Source organism: Gouania willdenowi, chromosome 14, assembly GCF_900634775.1.
Source record: "Gouania willdenowi chromosome 14, fGouWil2.1, whole genome shotgun sequence".
In the NCBI taxonomy this organism is placed as follows: domain Eukaryota; kingdom Metazoa; phylum Chordata; class Actinopteri; order Blenniiformes; family Gobiesocidae; genus Gouania; species Gouania willdenowi.
The window spans coordinates 1,157,267-1,177,981 of record NC_041057.1 but is presented as its reverse complement, the minus strand read 5'-3'; the positions used below and the strand labels follow the sequence as shown (position 1 = coordinate 1,177,981).

At 39.0% G+C, this 20,715-nt stretch overlaps 1 protein-coding gene across 1 annotated transcript; it reads left to right on the top strand.

The window, feature by feature from the left end:
* The first annotated feature begins 1,255 nt into the window (after positions 1-1,255).
* On the top strand, positions 1,256-19,553 carry rabep1 (rabaptin, RAB GTPase binding effector protein 1). The gene is made up of 18 exons (XM_028467420.1): positions 1,256-1,414; positions 4,745-4,873; positions 5,433-5,636; positions 5,724-5,884; positions 7,130-7,249; positions 7,330-7,465; positions 8,684-8,862; positions 8,949-9,056; positions 9,420-9,863; positions 10,793-10,897; positions 10,993-11,109; positions 12,004-12,102; positions 13,005-13,145; positions 13,219-13,408; positions 16,314-16,369; positions 16,988-17,086; positions 17,330-17,446; positions 17,537-19,553. Exons 1-18 carry the CDS (start codon positions 1,378-1,380, stop codon positions 17,636-17,638), a joined length of 2,544 nt encoding a protein of 847 aa, XP_028323221.1. The 5' UTR covers positions 1,256-1,377; the 3' UTR covers positions 17,639-19,553.
* Positions 19,554-20,715: the final 1,162 nt, after the last annotated feature.

Here is a 20,715-nt window from a genome sequence, read left to right as displayed (position 1 = left end):
TGTGACTCTGTGACTGGCCTCTATTTATTTTAGGGTTTGGAGGATCAGCGTCACCACATGACTGACTTTAGTTTGTAGAAGTGTTCCTTTATCTCTAAAAACAGGATGAAACTCACTCATCTTTGACTGTATTATCTCTGAGTCTCTTTGTCACACAGCTTCCTGTCAGTCTCCATCAACACACACACACACACACACACACACACACACACACACGCACACACACACACACACACACACACATGCATGGAAGGCAATGAAGACAAAAATGTAAATGTTAAATGTTAAATCGGGCACTATGTGTAAGGCTAAATGTTTAGAAATCACACAAATTAGGCAGGTCAGGGCCTGGCGATCACATTAAGATTTAAATTTAACATTTAGATTTAGGTTTAATTTTTAGGTTTAGATTTAACATTTAGATTTAGATTTAATATTAATATTTAGGTTTAACATTTAAATTTAGGTTAAACATTTAAATTTAAGTTTAACATTTAGATTTTAAATTTACATTTAACATTTAGAGTTAGGTTTAACTTTTAGATTTAGATTTAGCTTTAACATTTAGATTTTAAATTTACATTTAACATTTAGAGTTAGGTTTAACTTTTAGATTTAGATTTAGCTTTAACATTTAGATTTAGATTTATTTTTTAAATTCCGATTTAGATTCAACATTTAGATTTACATTGATGCCAATGTCAGCCACTACTTATAAGCCAATGAAAACGTGTTGTCAAAATGTCAGTCACTAGTTAAAATGGACTTCCGTTTCACTAACGTAGCACAATATTTTATCCTTTCTCTTCTTTTCTAATATTACCTTAAATTAATTGAATGTAATGTAGCATAATTAATCTTTTTGGATCTTAATAGTGATTGATTTGTAGCTTTCAGTCTAGTGACGTTTGGTAGGAGGGGAAAGAATTTCTATTTTGAAGAGAAAAAAACAGAAAAAACACAAATTACAGGTCGAAACTATTTGCTTTTGTTTTGAAAGGTACCGATCGGATTAAGAAAATGTGAATTGTTTAGGGACTTTTTACAAGGAACGGCTTTTGGTTCTTCAGAGTAAAAGTTGCATAAAATACAAAATGGGATTTGGACTACTATTGTGTTAGTATTTGCATTAAGATAATATAAATGTAATTAGAAGTTATATTTGGGGTGTTATCTGTAACGTTGTTATGCCATGAGGGGGAAAATATGAGCTTTATGGATAAGAAATAGATTTATTTTGAAAGACAGCGGCTCTGGTAATTTTCAGCCTGGGTAGCTCTACTGTGGTTAGCTTGATGATAGCCTGATTTCGCGGAGTCTCCGAGCTCCAAAACCTCCGTGTGTGACCCGCCTGAAGCCCCCCCTCCCCAGGACGCCATGGCTTCGGGGAGTCCTCCGCTGTCCAGCCGTGACGGTAAAAGCCTCTCATTTTACGGCTTCTAACGTTTCCGTCACCGCTAACAGCTCCGTCAGCGGCCTCGGAACCCTTCACAACATTAGCCGGCTCAGCTAGCACCGTCAGGGCGACGTGTCATAGCGGGGAATAGAACCCTGAACCCCAGCTCTGGTGCCCACCACAGGCCCGGGGGGACACCGGGGGATGACCGGGCCTGTGGCCGGTTACCTTGGTGCTTGGTCGGGTTGATTGAGAGGCACGGCTCGGCCTGTGTTAGCCTCTGACTCGGGTCATATGAGGCTTATCATGGAGTGAGCTCTACCCTGTGTGTTTATACTACTGCAGGGTTTTCAACATGGGGTCTGCAGCCCCTCCAACACATCCAAGCCAAGGGCTTGAAAACATGAATGTAGAAATTAAAACTAAAGGCAACAAAGTGTCTGTTACTGTAGAAATCATTGGTCACAACTTCCCTTTAACAACACTCACACACACATATTTTTTGAGATCTTAGTGAGCGGTGTGTGTGTCCTTATTAAGGCGCTAGACTTAAGATTTCTGCTGATGTGGGTTTGAATCCCACTTCTGACATATTTTTTTCTCATTTTAACATATTTAACACGGTAAATTCCACCTTTAGAAACACATTAAAAAAAAAGTAACACTTGAGGGTATTTCCTGGTTTACGGTTAGGGCTCAAATAAAACTGACAGAACTATAGCTAGAAGGACACAGGTCCAGCAGTGACGGAACTACCGGCATTCGGCTTACTGCGCGGAGCATGCGCACAAGAAGTGCCGGAACTTCAGTCAGGTTTGTCTGAGGTCTGGACCAATAGCAACAGCCTATAATATATGAACAACTAATGAGAATATTTTTTTTTGCACTTTATTAAGAGTTTTATTACTGTTGTAAAAATATGACTTAAAATAGTTTTTTTCATGAGATTTGTAGAGTTGTCCAATTTCTTTTTATTAATTTTTTTTTAAGGTCAAACTTTTTTACCCTTTTTTTTTAAAAACACCTTTATTCATTATTTCTTTCTTTCTCTAAGGAGGAATAATTGTTCTCTGTTGGTATGTTTTTTTATTATTGGGTGATTTCAGAGCAGGCTAACGCTCAAACCCCGTCACCAGTTAACATGAGGCACCAGTTGATTTAAAACACCCCTGGATGTAATATCACACAGTGTGTGTCAAAGGGAGCGCCGTGTGAACTACGTCACAGGCTGTGCTGCATCTTATCAATTAATTACCAAGATAAGAGGAATATTAGCCATTGTTAATTATAAAAGCTTTATGTTCCTGATGCTACGTGCCACAACGATCACATGCTAATGGCTACATCCTGGTACTCTGCTGATGATATTATGTTTCCTTATTGATGAGCCTCAGCTGGAGCAGAAGACACATCCCAAATTCTCTTTAAAAGCAAGTTGACATAAAGGTGTTGTCTCTGTTTGCTAAAGGCTGTTGATTGTGTGTAGATTGTGTACTCTGTGTGTCATTGTAGTGAGTGAGGGAGCACTTTGTAATATAAGGCTGAGTTCTAAGTGCTTCATGGACTGTTACCATGTTTACCTTCTATTGTCTGCTGCTAAATCATCCTCACATGGTTTTAAACCGAAGATTTATAAAGTATAGTAGGAATGCACAATCATATTGATCTGATAACTCATTCTCTGATACAGGAGCATTTAGATGTTACTGCCTCTAAAAGTTGGTTTAAACCAAAAACAAATCCCCGCCCATTTACCCTTTGACCCTGTTTGGACTGGTCGCTACATGCTAAGCTAACCAAACATCTAGGACTGGTTGTTATCTGATAAACTAATTAAATATGTTGGACTGTTCACTATGGGGTCTATTCTCCCCTCTGGACTTAAGTGCTTTTTTCACGCCTGAAGTTACGCACCTCTCTCCTAAGCGTACTCTCCAGGTTCCTGACACGCCCACCGTGCATAAATCAACCAAAAGCGCGTAGTCTGTGAATGAAGCTGAATGGGCCATGATGTCATTATTTTGGGGCTGTCTAGAAATCACGGAACATGGAGTTTTCCCAACGCTTGTAAATGTCATTGAAATCTGTGAAAATGATACAACGTACTTTTAATTTGAAAAGCCTTCGTTGATAAACAATTTAACAAGTTGATTTGATCAGATTATTGATCAGATTATTGCAGTGTGAGAGGATCGACCACATTCTTCTGTCTGAGTCACAGTTAAAATCTCTCCTTTTCCCACTCATTCTAACCATAGATTAACATTAGTTTGCATGGAAAGCCTGATTTTTTTTTTTAGGACTTCATTTTTTGTTTTATTGTTTTGTTTTTTTACACAAACACATCCAGTTGCAAGTACAAATTCCAAGTCTCATTGTTTTAGTAAAGGCCACACAGGGTTCCAACGTTTTGCAAATATTCCTTTTTGAATCCTCAAGGAAAATGTTTGACAAATATCCCAAACATTCTGAATCCAACTGTTGTACGATGGTGGGTGTGGTTTGAAGCAGTTAATAGTGATGCATTTTAATGCAGCAGTGAGCAGTATGTGTAGCAGGTATTTTCTATGAAGGTAGATATGTTTCAAAATGTGAGAGCTTGTAGAATGTGACGTGAGCTTGTGTATAAAAAATTCACACATGTGAAATAAATGTAATGTCATGAATGATGGGAAAAAATGTCTAGACATATTTACACATAAAGTTACAGCTGCAAACTTGTAATCTAACATTTATTCACGTTTTTTCAGTTACTTCCGTAAATGATTGTTTACAACCACAACTCTGTGGTTACAACTTCTCCAATCTACCGCTACAGAAACACAAACTACTTTTCTTGTAAGAATCTGCGCTGCTTGAGTTTTGCAGCACATTTTGCGAGACGTCTGTAGCAAAACTGATTCACACAGACGTCACTTCCTGTTCCTCCCGACACACAGAGATGACCCGTTTGGCCCGTTTACTTGATGGTTTTATCTCACGATCACAACATAATCAATAATCCACTCAGGTCCACACACGTTCTGTGTTAGTATGTGGAGCTATGAGCTGATGAATACTTCACTATATCACTTCATAGCGTCATAATCTCCCTCGTTCCTGCTTCTTCCTCCTTAGCTAATGGGAGCATCAGTGGCTAATCTATCATCAAAAAGTGCACTGCTGCCATCTTCAGGGCACCAGTTAGACACTACATCTTAGATATTGATGAGGGACCTCCGCCAGGGTGTATTCCAGTAATCTCTGTGATAAAACGTAATTGACAACTTTTCTCGTCTCTTGGCACTGAGTGTTTGGATTTGAATTTAATTAATTCCGTCTCTCTGCTGTGCTGGTTTCGTGGTCCAGAGGCGCTCCAGCAGCGAGTGGCGGCTCTGGAACAGGAGAAGGAGGAGTTCCTGAAGCTGAAGCAGCAGCTGGAGGCCGAGTTCAACCAGAAACGAGCTAAATTCAAAGAGCTCTACCTCATCAAAGAAGGTAAGGATCCTTTGATCAACAGCAGGTGAAGGACCAATAGGAGAAAGGCTTTTATTATACACCTGGAAATAAAAGTGATTCTGAATATATTCTGAAAATAAATTGTAGAAAAATAAGCCAAATTAATATTTTATATATACACTTTTTTCTCCAAAATAATAAAATATAAATAGGTCCAATTCATCAAGATATACAGACCCTTTCCAAAAAATAGAATATCATGGACAAGTTGTTTAATTTCCATAATTTCATTAAAAAAACTTTCATAGATTATAGATTCAGGGCCCATAATTTAAACAGATTCAAGTATTTTTTAAGACGGGCGAAGAACAGAACAGAAAATTTCACCCCAAATCATGACTGACTGGTTATTTCACCACTGGCACAGTACAGTCCTTCTTCTCCTCTTTTTTTTCTGCAAAAACTGAGAAATAAATGCTGATTTCTACACAGTATTCTAATATTTTGAAAAACTGTTTTCGTAAGTTTTATCAGCTAGAAGCCCAAATTTTGTTTGTGTGTGTGTGTGTGTGTGCGTGTGTGTTCCATCTCCACCCAGAGGAGCTGAAGAGTCAGAAGTCAGCGTTGGACGACGCCCATAGCGAGCTGAGCTCCGTGCAGACCCAGCTGGCCCAGACCCGGGCTGAGATGGAGACGATCAAAGCCGTTGCCACGGTGTCTGAGAACACCAAGCAGGAGGACATCGATCAGGTCCGCAGCCAGTGGCAGGAGGAGGTGGCCTCGCTGCAGGCCATTATGAAAGGTCAGCACGTCCTCTGACTGCTTTAAAGTCACTGACAGCACTGGCAACTATTATTATTAATACTATTAATATACTCCCCTCCCACAGACACCGTTTGTGAATACGAGGTCCAGTTCCACCAGCGCCTGGAGCAGGAGCGAACCCAGTGGAACCAGTACCGAGAGGCCATGGAGAAAGAGTTGGGAGAGCTGCGACGTCGACTCTCTGAAGGACGGGAGGAGGAGAACCTGGAGAACGACATGAAGAAAGTAGGCACTGGGAATGGTTAAAGGTGGAGCTAAACCTGCTAGGGAAAAATCGATTCACATAAGAATCGTGATCCTAATCATCCACAATCGATTGTGAATCGATTCATAAACTTAAAAAATCTATGTTTTTTCATGAAAAAATATATTAATATATGTATATTATTATTATTTTTAATTGTAAGTCAAACTAAACAAATAGAAACACAAAACAAAAACAGACAAAGTACAGGACGAAAGCAGTTCTACAGTATATACAATATATACAGGAGGAGTGTGTGTGCACCAGAGCTGAGGAGGAGCTGTATAAGGACCTGGAGGCTGATCCAGCGTCTCTCTCAGAAGACCCCCTTCATTGGTGGAGGAACCATGACTCAGCTTTCTCTCTACTAGCATAATTAGCTAAACACTAGCTATGTATCCTTGGTACTGGCGTTACAGCAGAAAGAGTATTCTCCAAACAATCTCAGTCCAGAACACATGGACTATGGACTGTGTAATCCTACACACCCTGGTTATGTGATTTACTCTTAAAGTTTGCAGTGTTATTTGAACAATTTTATTTTTGAAATATGAAAGAAAACACCAGTTTCATTGTTGTGTATTTTGAAATAAGCATCTTGTGAGAGAGAAAAATATCTTATTTAGGTTATTTTATTTATTAACAGAAGCTTTATTTTTTTCATGCCTTAACATATTCTTGTAGAATTGAGACTTACTAAAAAAAAGTTTGTATTTTAAAAAATCACACAAAACACCAATTTGTGTTATTTGTGTAGAGTTTATTTTTGTAATTTCTGGGAGAAAAAAGCAGCTATTGTCTAAGCAATTTTATTTATGCAAGTTATTTCTTGTACCGTAAGTAAGTTTTATTTGTTTAGCATGAATAAATGTTGCCTTTTGTCTTAAGTTTGCCTTTGTGTGATGACATCATTGGAATCAGTTTATTTAAAATGATCTTATGCAAACTATTGTTTTGATGCCATACTTTGCCTTAACACACTATGCATTGTATACATTTTTTTAATCGAGAGTCGGTTAAAATGAGAATCGATTTTGAATCGAATCATTGAACACCCATTGATTCACATTATTTAATCTTACTTTATCTTGTTTTCCTTATTATCTCATTGTATTCTTTATTTTTTATTTATTTATTTTACTTATTCATCTTTATTTATTTTGATTTCTTTATTATCTTATATTATAAATTTTTCTTTATTCTGACATGTTTTTTCATTTCTTTAGGCCCAGGAGGACGCAGAGAAGCTGCGCTCGGTGGTGATGCCCATGGAGCAGGAGATCTGTGGCCTGAAGGCCAAACTCAGCTCAGCCGAGGAGCGTGTGAAAGAGCTGGAGGCCTCCAAGGTGAGTGGAAACGTTCAGCCTCAACTATTGTGTTGGTGTTTAGCTGCTCTGGCGTGGTGATGATTGGTTTGTTCTCACAGGTGAAGGAGCTCAATCACGTCCTGGAGGCGGAGAAGTCGTGTCGGACGGACCTGGAGATGTACGTCGCCGTGTTGAACACGCAGAAGTCCGTCCTGCAGGAGGACGCAGAGAAGATGAGGAAAGAGCTTCATGACGGTAGTTTAATCACCTCCTTATGGAAGCTTTTTAATGTGATTAATTTTAGTGACTTCATTAATACCAGTTATTAAAGTATAACAGTCTTAGCACATGAGAACCATCGTTTCTCTTCTTGTTAACTGAATGGAAAAAATAATCACAGTTGTTTTAGTCATAATTGAAATCCTGATTATTTAAATGATTGTCAACCATAAAGTTATTTATTTTTTGTGCAAAACAATGTCCCATGTTCAATTACAATTCAATTACGATTACAGTTACCAGAAATTTTTACAATTAAATTACAATTATTGTTTATCCTCAGAAAGTCAATTACAATTACGTTCACAATTACTGAGCCTGAAATAAATAACCTAATAAAAGTTAACCTTCCTCTTGTGTTAGCTTTCTGTTAGCATCTCTAATGCTAATGGTTCCTAAATAATAAAATGTATTTCCTCTCTATTGATTACCTTGTTAGACTTCTTAATCAATGAAAATATAGGTTTTAATATTTACTTAAATGGTAAAATGTGGGGAAAGCTTGATATGAAACATATTTTATTAAATTATTAACTACATATACATAAAACTATAACATGGTTCCCCAGTTTTGCCTTAAATTATAATAGATATTTTTTTGATAGAATTTTCATGGAAATTACAATTACAAAGTCAATTATCTGACCTCAATTAGAATTTAATCATGATTCCAACAGCAACAGATTTTTAAAATTACAATTATTATTATCATAATTAGGCCTTTATTGTAATTAACTATCAATTACATGATTACAATTATAATTAACCCCAACCTGGTGTTGGTCATCAAACCAAAAGAGTTTGACGTTGTTTGTTTACCAAGCGTTTTCACTGCGTTCCTCCAGCCATGTTTCAGGACCGCTAGCAACAACTTTCCCCATGTTAGCTTGCAGGCTAGGCTAGCTTTAGTTTTGAGAGGGGCGGGGCATGCATGCGCTTGCATTAAACAACTCAAAGTTAGTATGAAAAATCCTTTTTTCTCGTGTGTGCCAAGCTTTATTCTTTGTAGATATATTAAATTGTGGAAGTTTGTTTTATTTAGCAAATAAAAAGTATGCATAATTGGGAAAACATTTTTAAATAATCTTTTTTTCTCTATTATGTGTATTTTGTACAGCCTTAAGTTGAGGCCTGACTCTGTCTCTGGAGGATTAGATGTGTTTATTGTTTATTTCAGTCTTTATTTTTTTGTAGTTTGCTACAAACTGGAGCTGGAGCGACAGCAGCACAACCAGCTGAAACACACGTGGCAACGAGCCAACGACCAGTTCCTGGAGTCCCAGCGTCTCCTGATGAGGGACATGCAGAGGATCGAGAGCGTGCTGTCGTCAGAGCAGCTACGACAGGTGGAGGAGATGAAGAAGAAGGACCAGGTAACATCGACCAACCACAGAGCTGCTTATTTACATGTGTATCTATCATAGAGATCACATCATAGTGTGTGCTGATACGTCTGCAGGAGGAGGAAGAGATGGAGCGTCTGAGTTCAGTGAAGGACGTGCAGGAGGACGGGGCAGACAACACAGAGCCTCTGGACGACTCCTTCCTGGGCCTCAGTGTGGAGGAGGTGGGAGGAAGTGATGTCACAAATTTAGGTCACAGTGTTGAGCTCAGTCTTCACCAACTGACCAAATGTTCCACTACAGCTCTACACTTTTATCATTGAAACACATTTATAACTCTATTAGTGCTTTAAAACAAGCCCTGCCTACTTTCATGCTGTGTAAGGCTGACAGATGGATGGATGGATTTATGGACGAACGGATGGTTGGATGGACGAACGGATGTACGGATGAATGGATGGATGGACATGTGAATAGATGGACGGATGGATGGTTGTATGGATGGATGAACATATGAATGGAGGGATGAGCGGATGGATGGATGGTTAGATGGATGGATGTTCCTCACTCTCTCTATCTCTCTACAGCCTCATACGAACCACAGCGCTCACGGTTCTCTGCTGTCCCTGTACTCAGAGGACGGGGCCAGTGACCTGTATGTGGACACCCTGCGTCGTGTGCAGTCCACCGACAGCCTGGGCTCCTCCCTGTCCGCCCACGGCCTGGCTCCCAACCACAAGGCCAAGTCGGCCGGACACTTGGACGAGTCTGAGTTTGGGCCCCTGGTGGGGGCCGACTGCGGCGCGGCAGACGGAGGCGTGGCCGACCCGGCGTCCGTGGGCTCCATCAGGCTTAGCAGCCACTTCCTGTTGACCAAAGACCAGGAGAAGGCCATCAAAGCCATGACCCCCGAGCAGGAGGAGACGGCCTCGCTGCTCTCCAGCATCTCACACACCGCAGACACCGCCTTCCTGCCCCCAGCCGGATACCGACTGGTCAGTGACAGCGAGTGGAACCTCCTGCAGCAGGAGGTGGGTCACCATGACGACAACCACGTGCTATTAATACTGGCTTTGTTTGACCTCAGTTCAGGATTGGGGTCAATTACATTTTTGATTTGCAATTACGTCTTCAATTATCCATGTTCAATTACATCTCATTTATGATTACGTTGACAGGCAAGAAAATGCAAGTGATGATGCAGCTGCTGCCCCGCATCGCACTGCATTACCTTAGCATTGCATTAGCATTACCCTAGCATTAGAATTAGCTAGCATTAGCCAGCATGAACTAGCATTAGCTAGCATTGACCTACCATTAGCCTTGCAATAGTAATGTCTTAGCATTAGCATTAACCTAGGATTTGCATTAGCCTAGCATTAACACTAACCTAGCTTTGGCCAAGCAATAGCAATAACTTAGCATTAGCCTAGCATTAACACTAACCTAGCTTTGGCCTAGCAATAGCAATAACTTAGCATTAGCCTAGCATCACCATTAGCTAGCATTACCATTAGCTAGCATTAGCATTATCTAGCATTAACTCACATTAGCTAGCAATAGCATTAGCTAGCATTAACATTTGTCTAACAATGGCGTTATCCTAGCAATAGAATGAACCTAGCATTAGCCTAGCTTTTATACTATCCTAGCTTTGGCTTAGCAATGGCAAGAACCTAGCAAAAGCTTAACATTAGCAATAAAATTGAAATGGGTTGAAACTATAAAAGCGATTCCATAAATCTCGGGAAGATTCAGAATTTTTTTTTTTAATCTTATTTGTCAAAATGTATATAATAGAAGTCCTGCATTTTTTTATTTTTATGCCTTGGCACTGACATTTTTCATGTAATTTCCATGACAATTACAAATACAAAGTCAGAAATGTAAATTATTATTAATTACTCGACTCAACCCTGTCTCAGCTGTTGTCATGTGACCCGTTGTTTCCGCCCCTCAGGTGAAAAACGCCGGCAGGAAGCTGGGCCGACGGTGCGACATGTGCTCCAACTACGAGAAGCAGCTGCAGGTCATTCAGGGACAGGAAGCTGAGACCAGGGAGCAGGTTGGAGTGGTTCTCACCATGAAACATGAGACATGAGGGAAGGAACGGAGGAGGAACGTGTGTGTGTGTGTGTGTGTGTGTGTGTGCGTGTGCAGGTGAAGAAGCTGCAGCTAATGCTGCGTCAGGCCAACGATCATCTGGAGGGAACCATGAGTGAGAAACAAAGCCTGGAGGATTCAGTCAAAGAGAGCAATGAGGAAACTGCAGCTAAGGTCCAACACTTACCCAACATTCATCACTATTACTGAGCCTGAAATACTGTAAATAACCTCATTAAAGTTCACCTTCCTCTTGTGTTAGCTTTCTGTTAGCATCTCTAATGCTAACGGGTCCTAAATCAGCTGTAAAATACACTAAAAACAAATATCTATCATCTAATTAATTTCCTATATATTGGTTACCTTCATAATCAATGAAAATATGTTTTGATATTTTTGGTGTGGACGTCTCAGTATAGCCCTAGATTTATTTATGTTGTTAAATGGTAAAATATGTGAAAGCTTGATATGAAATATATTTGAATAATGATTAACTACATATGTGTAGAACTGTACATAGAACTGTAACATGGTTGTGTTAAATTCTAATTGACAATTTCTATTGAATTTTCATGGCAATTACAATTACAAAGTCAATTGTTTAAACTCAATTACTTAATCACAACAGCAGCAGATTTTTAAATTTACAATTCTAATTACGCCATAATTGTAATTAATTGTCAATTACGCATTTACAATTATAATTGACCCCAACCCTGGTTTAAAGTGTTGTGAGCAGGGTTGGGCTCAATTTTTATTTTTTCAATTACAATAAAGTTCAATCCATGTTCAATTACAATTCAATTGTGATTATGATAACTGGCAGTTTTTTCCCAATTAAAAATAAATCACTTACTATTTTTCCCCTGAAAGTCAATTACAATTACATTCTCATTTACTCAAGTTCAATTACAATTTTACAAACTTTAGTTCATATAGCGTTGTGATGATTGTATGCGTTTTAGCATCTTTACATTTACATTTTAGTGAATTTATTATAATATCTTATGTAAAATGCGTGCGTGCGTGCGTGTGAGATGTTTACGTATGTGTGTTTTTGTGTCGTAGGTGTCGTCGCTCATGCAGAGAGTTCAGGAGTCGGAGACGCTGCTGGTTTCACTGCAACAATCATTCAGTGAAGCTAAAATACACACACAGCAGCAGATGGTGAGAGTTCAATATATATATAAAAATCATTAATAATTATAATGAAACAATTAGACTTTATTTTACTTTGTAGCAAAGCAAAAACATACAAATTATTAAAAAGTTATTTAGAATATAAAGAAAAATCTCTTGATATTATTAATATGAATTTATTTATATTTATAAATATTAAGATATTTCATTAGATGATAATTAATCACACACACAACAGAGAATTTCACTCGTTACAGCAACAAAAGATAAAATGAAAACGAAATAATCCTATGAATGAGTCCAATATTTAACAGGAATAATCATTAAATAATATCATAAATATAAATAAATATATGATAAGTGAAGGTTTTGCATTAAATCTTGAATAATATTGCACGATAAAAAAAACTTTTGTAAGTGGGAAGAAAGTGACAGAATTTCAAACGAAATTAATAAACAGATTAAATACCCCAGGGTGGTTAATGTCTGAGGTATTTTATTAATAAATTGTCTTAAAAGAGTTTACAAAAAACACATTTTTAACTGGTAATTAAAAAAAAAGTAAAGTAAATGGAGGAAAGCTTAAAATATTTTTTTAAAACCTCCCAAATGCATATAATAACCTAATCATGTATTTATGTATTAATTTAATTTAATTTATTTTGATTGGATTGGATTTGATTTAATATTATTTGAATTGATTTAATTAGATTAGATTTAACTTAATTTAATTTGATTTGATTTAAGTTTATTTTATTTTATTATTTAAATAGAATGTTATTTAAACACAATTTTATTAAATGAACTAAATAGATTGTATTTGAATATTGTGATTGAATTCAAATTGAGAGACATTAAGATAAATGATAGTAAATGATATAATGGATGTAATATTGATAAAAGGCAGTGATGAGTTGATGTGGTTGCAGGCGGTGCTGCTGCGCTCCAGGGAGCAGGTCGCAGACGAGCTGAGTCGACTGCAGAGAGACAACGAGAGTCTGCAGGGGAAACACCGACTGCACCAGGAGCTGCAGCAGCAGGAGGACTTCACCATGCCTGACCACGTGCACGTACGCGCTGCAGAACTCCATTTAAAAAGAATGAATTTATCTGTATCTGAAGTCTTTGGACCTGTGCACTCAGGAGCTTCAGGGCCTGGTGGTGCAGTACCGAGAGGACTTGGTGGCGCTGCGCACGTCGGCCGAGCACGTGGAGGAGAAGCTCAAAGCGGAGATCCTGTTCCTGAAGGAGCAGATCCAGGCTGAGCAGTGTCTGAAGGAGAACCTGGAAGATACGCTGCAGCTGGAGATAGAGGCCTGCAAGGAGGAGATAGGTGAGAGGAACGTGCATGTGATCAGGAGGTCACTCCATGGTGCCAAATTGTAACGGTTCCTACTATACTAGAAATTCTACACGACGGTACTACCGTGGATTACTTTACTACTGGTACCAGTTTCTGCTACATAGCGGCTGCCTCTACTCTCCTCCTGGTTTCTCACTGCACGTTACTCACTTAAAAACAAACCAACATGGCAACCGAACTCCACAGCTGCTGAATAATTGTTTCCAAAAGTCCCATTTGGAACTATTTTGTCTTTAAACGAGGCAGAGACTGTAAAGCAATAGAGGATCTACTGTGCAGGCGCTGTCACCAGCTATAGGAGCCAAAGGAAGAACACTTTTTGTTTTTTGCATGAACTCAAAGCATTGTTTTTTTATTTTTTATTTTATTTACAGATAATTACAATGTACAAACAATATTTACAAATGATATTCATACAAAGGAGGATCACATCCAATCTCATAAAACACCATTGACGTCATCAGAAAATGCATAAAAATTTAGTTTTCTCAGGGAATCAGTTCCTGTTTATTGTATTTTATCTTCTATGGTTTATTATGTTGGAGAAAAAACATTATTATCAGATAGATTTTTTCTAAAAAGACAGTGGATTTGTTATCCTAAGTTGATGATTTATATCAGTTAAACATAAATTAATGTGCAAAGGAAACTGAATGATTATTTTTTAATTTCAACCATATAAATTCTAACTTCATTTATTAGTTTTTTTATTGCTTACATGCTTTTGTTCATGTACTCTTATCATGTACCAAACAACACTATTAGTAATTAATAAGTATTTCTAACTTCTACAAATACATTGTTGTTCATAAAAATATTAATAATAATAATAAAAAAAGGCTTCAGTATCGCTGAATCGTGATATTTTGTCTGGTATAATATCGTTGTTACTCATTTTAATATCGTGACCAGGAGATAGGTGAGAGGAGTGTGCACGTGACCAGGAGGAGATAGGTGAGAGGAGTGTGCATGTGACCAGGAGATAGGTGAGAGGAGCGTGCACGTGACCAGGAGGAGATAGGTGAGAGGAGCGTGCACGTGACTAGGAGGAGATAGGTGAGAGGAGTGTGCACGTGACCAGGAGATAGGTGAGAGGAGCGTGCGTGTGACCAGGAGATAGGTGAGAGGAGCGTGCATGTGACCAGGAGGAGATAGGTGAGAGGAGTGTGCACGTGACCAGGAGATAGGTGAGAGGAGCGTGCACGTGACCAAGAGGAGATAGGTGAGAGGAGCGTGCACGTGACTAGGAGGAGATAGGTGAGAGGAGTGTGCACGTGACCAGGAGATAGGTGAGAGGAGCGTGCATGTGACCAGGAGGAGATAGGTGAGAGGAGCGTGCATGTGACCAGGAGGAGATAGGTGAGAGGAGCGTGCACGTGACCAAGAGGAGATAGGTGAGAGGAGCGTGCACGTGACTAGGAGGAGATAGGTGAGAGGAGCGTGCACGTGACCAGGAGATAGGTGAGAGGAGCGTGCACGTGACTAGGAGGAGATAGGTGAGAGGAGCGTGCATGTGACCAGGAGGAGATAGGTGAGAGGAGCGTGCACGTGACCAGGAGGAGATAGGTGAGAGGAGTGTGCACGTGACCAGGAGATAGGTGAGAGGAGCGTGCACGTGACCAAGAGGAGATAGGTGAGAGGAGCGTGCACGTGACTAGGAGGAGATAGGTGAGAGGAGCGTGCATGTGACCAGGAGATAGGTGATAGGAGCGTGCACGTGACTAGGAGGAGATAGATAAGAGGAGCGTGCACGTGACCAGGAGGAGATGGGTGAGAGGAGTGTGCACGTGAGAGGAGTGTGAATCTCAGCAGGAGATTAACCATACATAAGTTTCACTGTGGGAAAGTCAATGCTGAGCTGAATCAGGAGAATGTTTAATTTTTAAATCATTCAATCACCAAAAACAGACAGAAAAAGGGTTAAAATTGTCAATATTGGACATAATGGGCATAACAAATGGTGAATGTGGTTAAATTGCAAAAAGAAGTATGAATTATGGTAAAAAGGTTAAAAGTGACAATAATGGCAGTGAGAGAATAGCTCAGCTGGAGCTATGGGGTGGGGAGGGGGATGTTTCACTGTTCTTCATTAAACATCATTGATGTTAATGTTTTTGTTTATATGTATAATTAAAAAGTGACAATAATGGGTCAACATACAGTATATGACATTAGGTGGAAAAGTGGTGGAAATGGTTTATAAGTGCTGAACATGTCTGGAAAGTGGAAAAAATGTGCAGAAAATGAATACATGATGTAGAAGTGTCAGAAATGGGAGAAATGTAGCAAAAATGTATGAAAACGGAGCAAAAACATGTTAAGAAAAGGTGATGAAAATATGTTAAAATATGGTGAGTTTGGTGTAGTTGCAGAAAAAGAGTAAAAATAAACAAAAATGGGCTCAAATAGTTTATTGAAGGAGGCTGGACTCTCCCTTACCCTGAGGTTGAGAACCCCTGATATATTTAAATATGCAGGACACAATCAGCATCGTCAGTAAATGTATCAGCAGAATAAGTTTTGTCTCTAAGCAGACGTACTACAGCTAATGCTAGCGCTTTAGCACTATAAAGCTAATGTACATCCACTAGCAAAAGCGTCGTTAAATTGCCGGATTCCAAATGTAGTTATTGCACATTTATCTATTGTTAAAAAAATAAGAATAATGAAAAAGTTTTTACTCTGCAAACAAATGTGTAAACATAGAAATAAATGATCAGTTAATAAATAGCGTAGCTCCATCTGTGGTGTGTTACTCTGACTAGGACAATGAGACTCCTAGTGGACACAGTAGGAACAGCAGCAGCTTGTGGTTGTCTAATAAAGAGCTGTGGTGATTAATCCCATCCTAATGACCTTGTTTGCTCCTCCACAGCGTCTTTATCAGGTCTGAAGGCAGAGCTAGAGACGACTAAGCAGCACAAAGAGCAGGTTTGTGTGTTTTCACTGTTACACTGTGTATTAGTGCAAGTACTACACACTACTGGTACACAACAGCTGGAGGTTCTCACTGAGGGATGTGGCTTCACTGTGGCTCTAACGCTCCAACAACACGACAGTCCTGACAGATGGAAACTGTGTTACTTTGTGTTTGCATGTCTAAGGCAGGGTTTTCAACCTTTGGATCGTGACCCCATGTGGGGTCGCCTGAAATGTCTAGTAAAATTTAAATGAAAAAGATACTGTTTACAATTGTGTTTATTTTTTATTTATCTAATTTGCACAATTTAACAAACAACATATCACAAAAATAGGCTCAGAGCTTAAATAATTATTATTTTTCAAAATAAAACACCACCCAATCTCAAATAACTGTATTATGTACTTTCAATTTCTCAAATTTAAATGAAGTTAAAATAAAATGCAGTATAAAAAATATCTGAGCTGGCAGATATTGTCACTTATTGTGTACTAATACTGGATACTCTGTATTTGTAACACATGTATAAAAAAGTAACTGGAGAGAAAAAAAGTATCAGGGGTTGCCAAAAATGTTTGTGTGTCTAAGGTGTGTTACTGTGTCTAATGTGTTACTTTGTGTTTGTGTAGCTGCAGAGTAGCCTGACAGAAAAGATGGAGACACTGGAGAACCTGCAAAGTCTGAAGATCAGCCTGGAGCAGCAGCTGAAAGAGCACAGCGTAGCCAGGGTGGGTGTGCGTGCCTGGTGGTGGTGGTGGTGGTGGTGGTGGGGGGTTGTTTAAATTGTGCAGGGAGACTGGACACTACCCAAACATGTGGGACTGGTAGCTATGTGCTAAGCTAACCCAAACGTGGGACTGGTGGCTATGTGCTAAGCTAACCCAAACATGTGGGACTGGTAGCTATGTGCTAAGCTAACCCAAACGTGGGACTGGTGGCTATGTGCTAAGCTAACCTGGTTTGTGTCTCAGAGTGCGATGGAGGTCCAGGTCCGGGAGGAGCGGGACAAAGCTCAGCGGCTGCAGACGGAGCTGGATGTTAGCGAACAGGTTCAGAAAGACTTTGTCAAGCTTTCTCAGACTCTTCAGGTGAGAATGAAGCGCCTGAACTGGAGCATGAGAACCATGACAGACATAGCTCTTTATTGTGTGCGTGTGTGTGGGTGTGTGCGTCCTCAGGTCCAGCTGGAGCGGATACGACAGGCCGAGTCTTTGGAGCGAATTCGAGTCATTCTCAACGACACCAACCTGACCGACATTAACCAGCTCCCAGAGACATGATGCAATTGCTGAGCGCGGCCACTTCTTGCCCTTCATCATCTTCCTCTTCCTCATGAACTAAAGAGCCGGGACGGGACGGGCCGAGGAGGACGTGAGACTGTCCGGGGTAGAATAATTAATAATGAAGAAGAAGAGGAACACTACTACTACTACTGCTACTAAAACCATGTAAATAACTCCATGTGTGGCTCTGGATGGAGGGGGCGGAGCTCTGTCTGTTTCTACTGTACATAACGTGGTCCCTCGTCTGCATCTGTTCAACCAAAATTGCTTCGTCATCCTCCCTTTTCAGGCACTTTCCACTTGGCTTCAAGTGAAGGAATCCACTGTTTCTGTAGCTTTTCCTGCTTCGTTTCAGGTCGTTTTACATTTAACGTGAAGTCTACAAACAGCATGGGGTGGAAACATGGAATAAACCCGCACACGTAGAAACTTATTAAGGAAACACAGTGGGATTAAATCAGCTGTTGATTTTATACCCAAAAATCAAACCAGGCATGTTTGATTCCAACAGGAAAACCTTCATAAACCCAGTCAGAAACAAACACCCTCAGGGAAATTTGAAGATGTTTACAGAAATCAGCTTAAATAAAGCAAAGCTTTACCCAAATTTAAATAAATCCAACAGAAAACAAACTTAATGGAAGGTTAATGGAACGGAAACAAAAACCAGTTTGAATTCAGAAGAGTTCATATCTCCTATATCAATCCAAATGAATAGGTTTACTATTGTAAACCAAGTGTTGACTTCATACAAACCAGAATAAAACCAGTATACTGTAAATAAGTAGAAACCTGGTTTCTTTTACTAAAACCAGTTCAAATCCTGAAACAAATCCAAAAGTTAACCTGGAAACCAGTTAAAAAACCAGTATCAACCTCTTCTTAACAGCTCCAACATAGTTGGTCCTAAACACATTAATAACTTCTCATTAAACCGGTTTAAAACCACTGAAAACCTTTAAGTCGTCATAAACCAGTTTAAATCTCTGAAACAATAAAATAAAATTACTAACAAAACTGGATTAAATTGGTTGGAATTCACATTTAGACCAAAAACCAGTTAAACATCCCATCTAAACTGGATCCAACTAATGTAAACCAGTTTAAAATGGGTTTAAAATCAAACCATTATAATCCCAATAATAAACGCTGAATGTGGATTGAAACCAGTTCAAATTGTTTAAAGGAAACATCAGAATGTGCATTAAAAACAATGCAAAAGCTGGTAAGAAACCGAAAAAACTGTCTACTGGAAAGAGAAACCAGTTTGAGTTCGCTTTCAATACAGAAGCAAACATTGTAAACCGGTTTACAAAAGCTTTTTTAAACCCAGTCCAAATGACAACTTTTTACAAACCAGTTTAAACAGGACAAAACTAGTTAAACCCTTAAAACAGTTTGAAAAGGTGAAAGAAAACCTGCAAATCAGTCCCAGTGCATGGAAACCATTATAAACTTAATGTGAAAACACTGGAAACCAAACATGCAAAATGAATCCCAGAAACCAGTTCTAAACCAGTTTTAAATCCTTGTGGACGTTTGGTCCAAAGAAATCAATCGTTAAAAGCCAAAAAAAACAGATTAAGATTAAAACCAGTGTAAATACATAGAAACCTGGTGTTTTTACTAAAACTGAGACAGAACGCACAGAATTTAACCCAAAAACCAGTTCAGACCCACTAGAAGTAGTGATGAATCCAGTTTGGTCTGACTAGTAAAAACACAGACTGGTTTAAAGTGGTGTGACATTGGTTCACTTCATGGTAACAGATTAAAACCATCACTACCGTGACTTTTCCCGCCCTGTTTAACGTCCATTGATGGGAACCATTGCACTCGGTTGAATTGGGATGTTTGTGTGTGTGTGTGTGTGTGTGAGAGAAGCTGCTGAAATACACTGAACAAACATCAACGTGTCTGTCTTTGCTTTACACTTTTTCAGTTTCAGATTTTTGTTAGACTGAAATAAAATCTTCAAACTTATGTAACAATTTAAAAATATGTAACAAGACTTTATAAGCCCAAAATAAATCATTACATGTTACGGTTCTCAGATAATATAAAACACAAGTATTCAACAAGAACATTTGAGTTTCCATTTTCAAATAACATTTAACAACATATTCCTACTGCCGGCGGAGGGTCTTGGGCTGGTTCACTTTGTCGGGTGTCTGGTGGTGGTCTATGACGTAACGGTGCAGCTTCAGGGAGGCTGTGACGAGCTGAGCCGTGTGTGGGAGGGGGAGGGGCAGTGGGTACTGACCGCGGTGTTTGTTCAGGACGTCATTTCAGGTGGTGAAACATGAAGCTACTAATGTACACAGCTACTTTGGAGAGGCTCAAGCTGTTCCTCTGCCTACATCCCCCAGAATGCCTTGCGGTTTGTTTGCGGGTTTTTCCTAACGGAGTTCAGAGAAATCATCGAACATTGATATTGATTACACCTCTATCGCAATATATATCGTTTTAGTTTTATCGCCCATGGCTTATGTTATCCTATCTATTGATCTTTGTATATTACATCAAAGTGCTTTATCAATACCGTGCACTTAATAAAAAAAATCTAATATAGACATTATCATACGTAGACCACGCACTGATTCAGGGCTGCTGCTGATTGGAGCGACGTGCCTATGCGGCAGCCATCTTGCTACAGGTCTACATATGATAATCAATACATAAGAAAGGTTCTTTATTATTTTAACCATTACATTCATTATTATTATTATTATTATCATCATCATTATTGTTATACAGGGCCAATCAAACCTTCAGCTCATTACAGGGCAGTGGTTCCCATACTTTTCACAGTCCTGTACGCCATCAGACATTTAACCTGTAGCCATGTACAGGTTAAATGTCCACCAACTTTCTTGTGCGCACACCAACAGTCTTGCGCCAAGATTTGGCATCTTCCTTGAAAATATAAAACATCAATTTTTTATTAATAATTTATTTATAATAACAAAATATTATATATTGTACACAAATGCAGATTTGCTAAATGCCCCTCATCATGGTCTGCTTTAAAATCGAGGATTTTATTGTTTCAAAGACTCCAAGAGAAAATTTCA

What these genes read in the sequence shown, in the direction of transcription:
- rabep1 (XM_028467420.1), top strand. Translation starts at nt 1,378, where the DNA reads ATGGCTTCGGGGAGTCCTCCGCTGTCCAGCCGTGACG. An exon ending in GCTGCAGGCCATTATGAAAG is followed by an intron (nt 5,637 to 5,723) that starts GTCAGCACGTCC and finishes CCCCTCCCACAG; the next exon opens with ACACCGTTTGTGAATACGAG. An exon ending in GAGGAAAGAGCTTCATGACG is followed by an intron (nt 7,466 to 8,683) that starts GTAGTTTAATCA and finishes ATTTTTTTGTAG; the next exon opens with TTTGCTACAAACTGGAGCTG.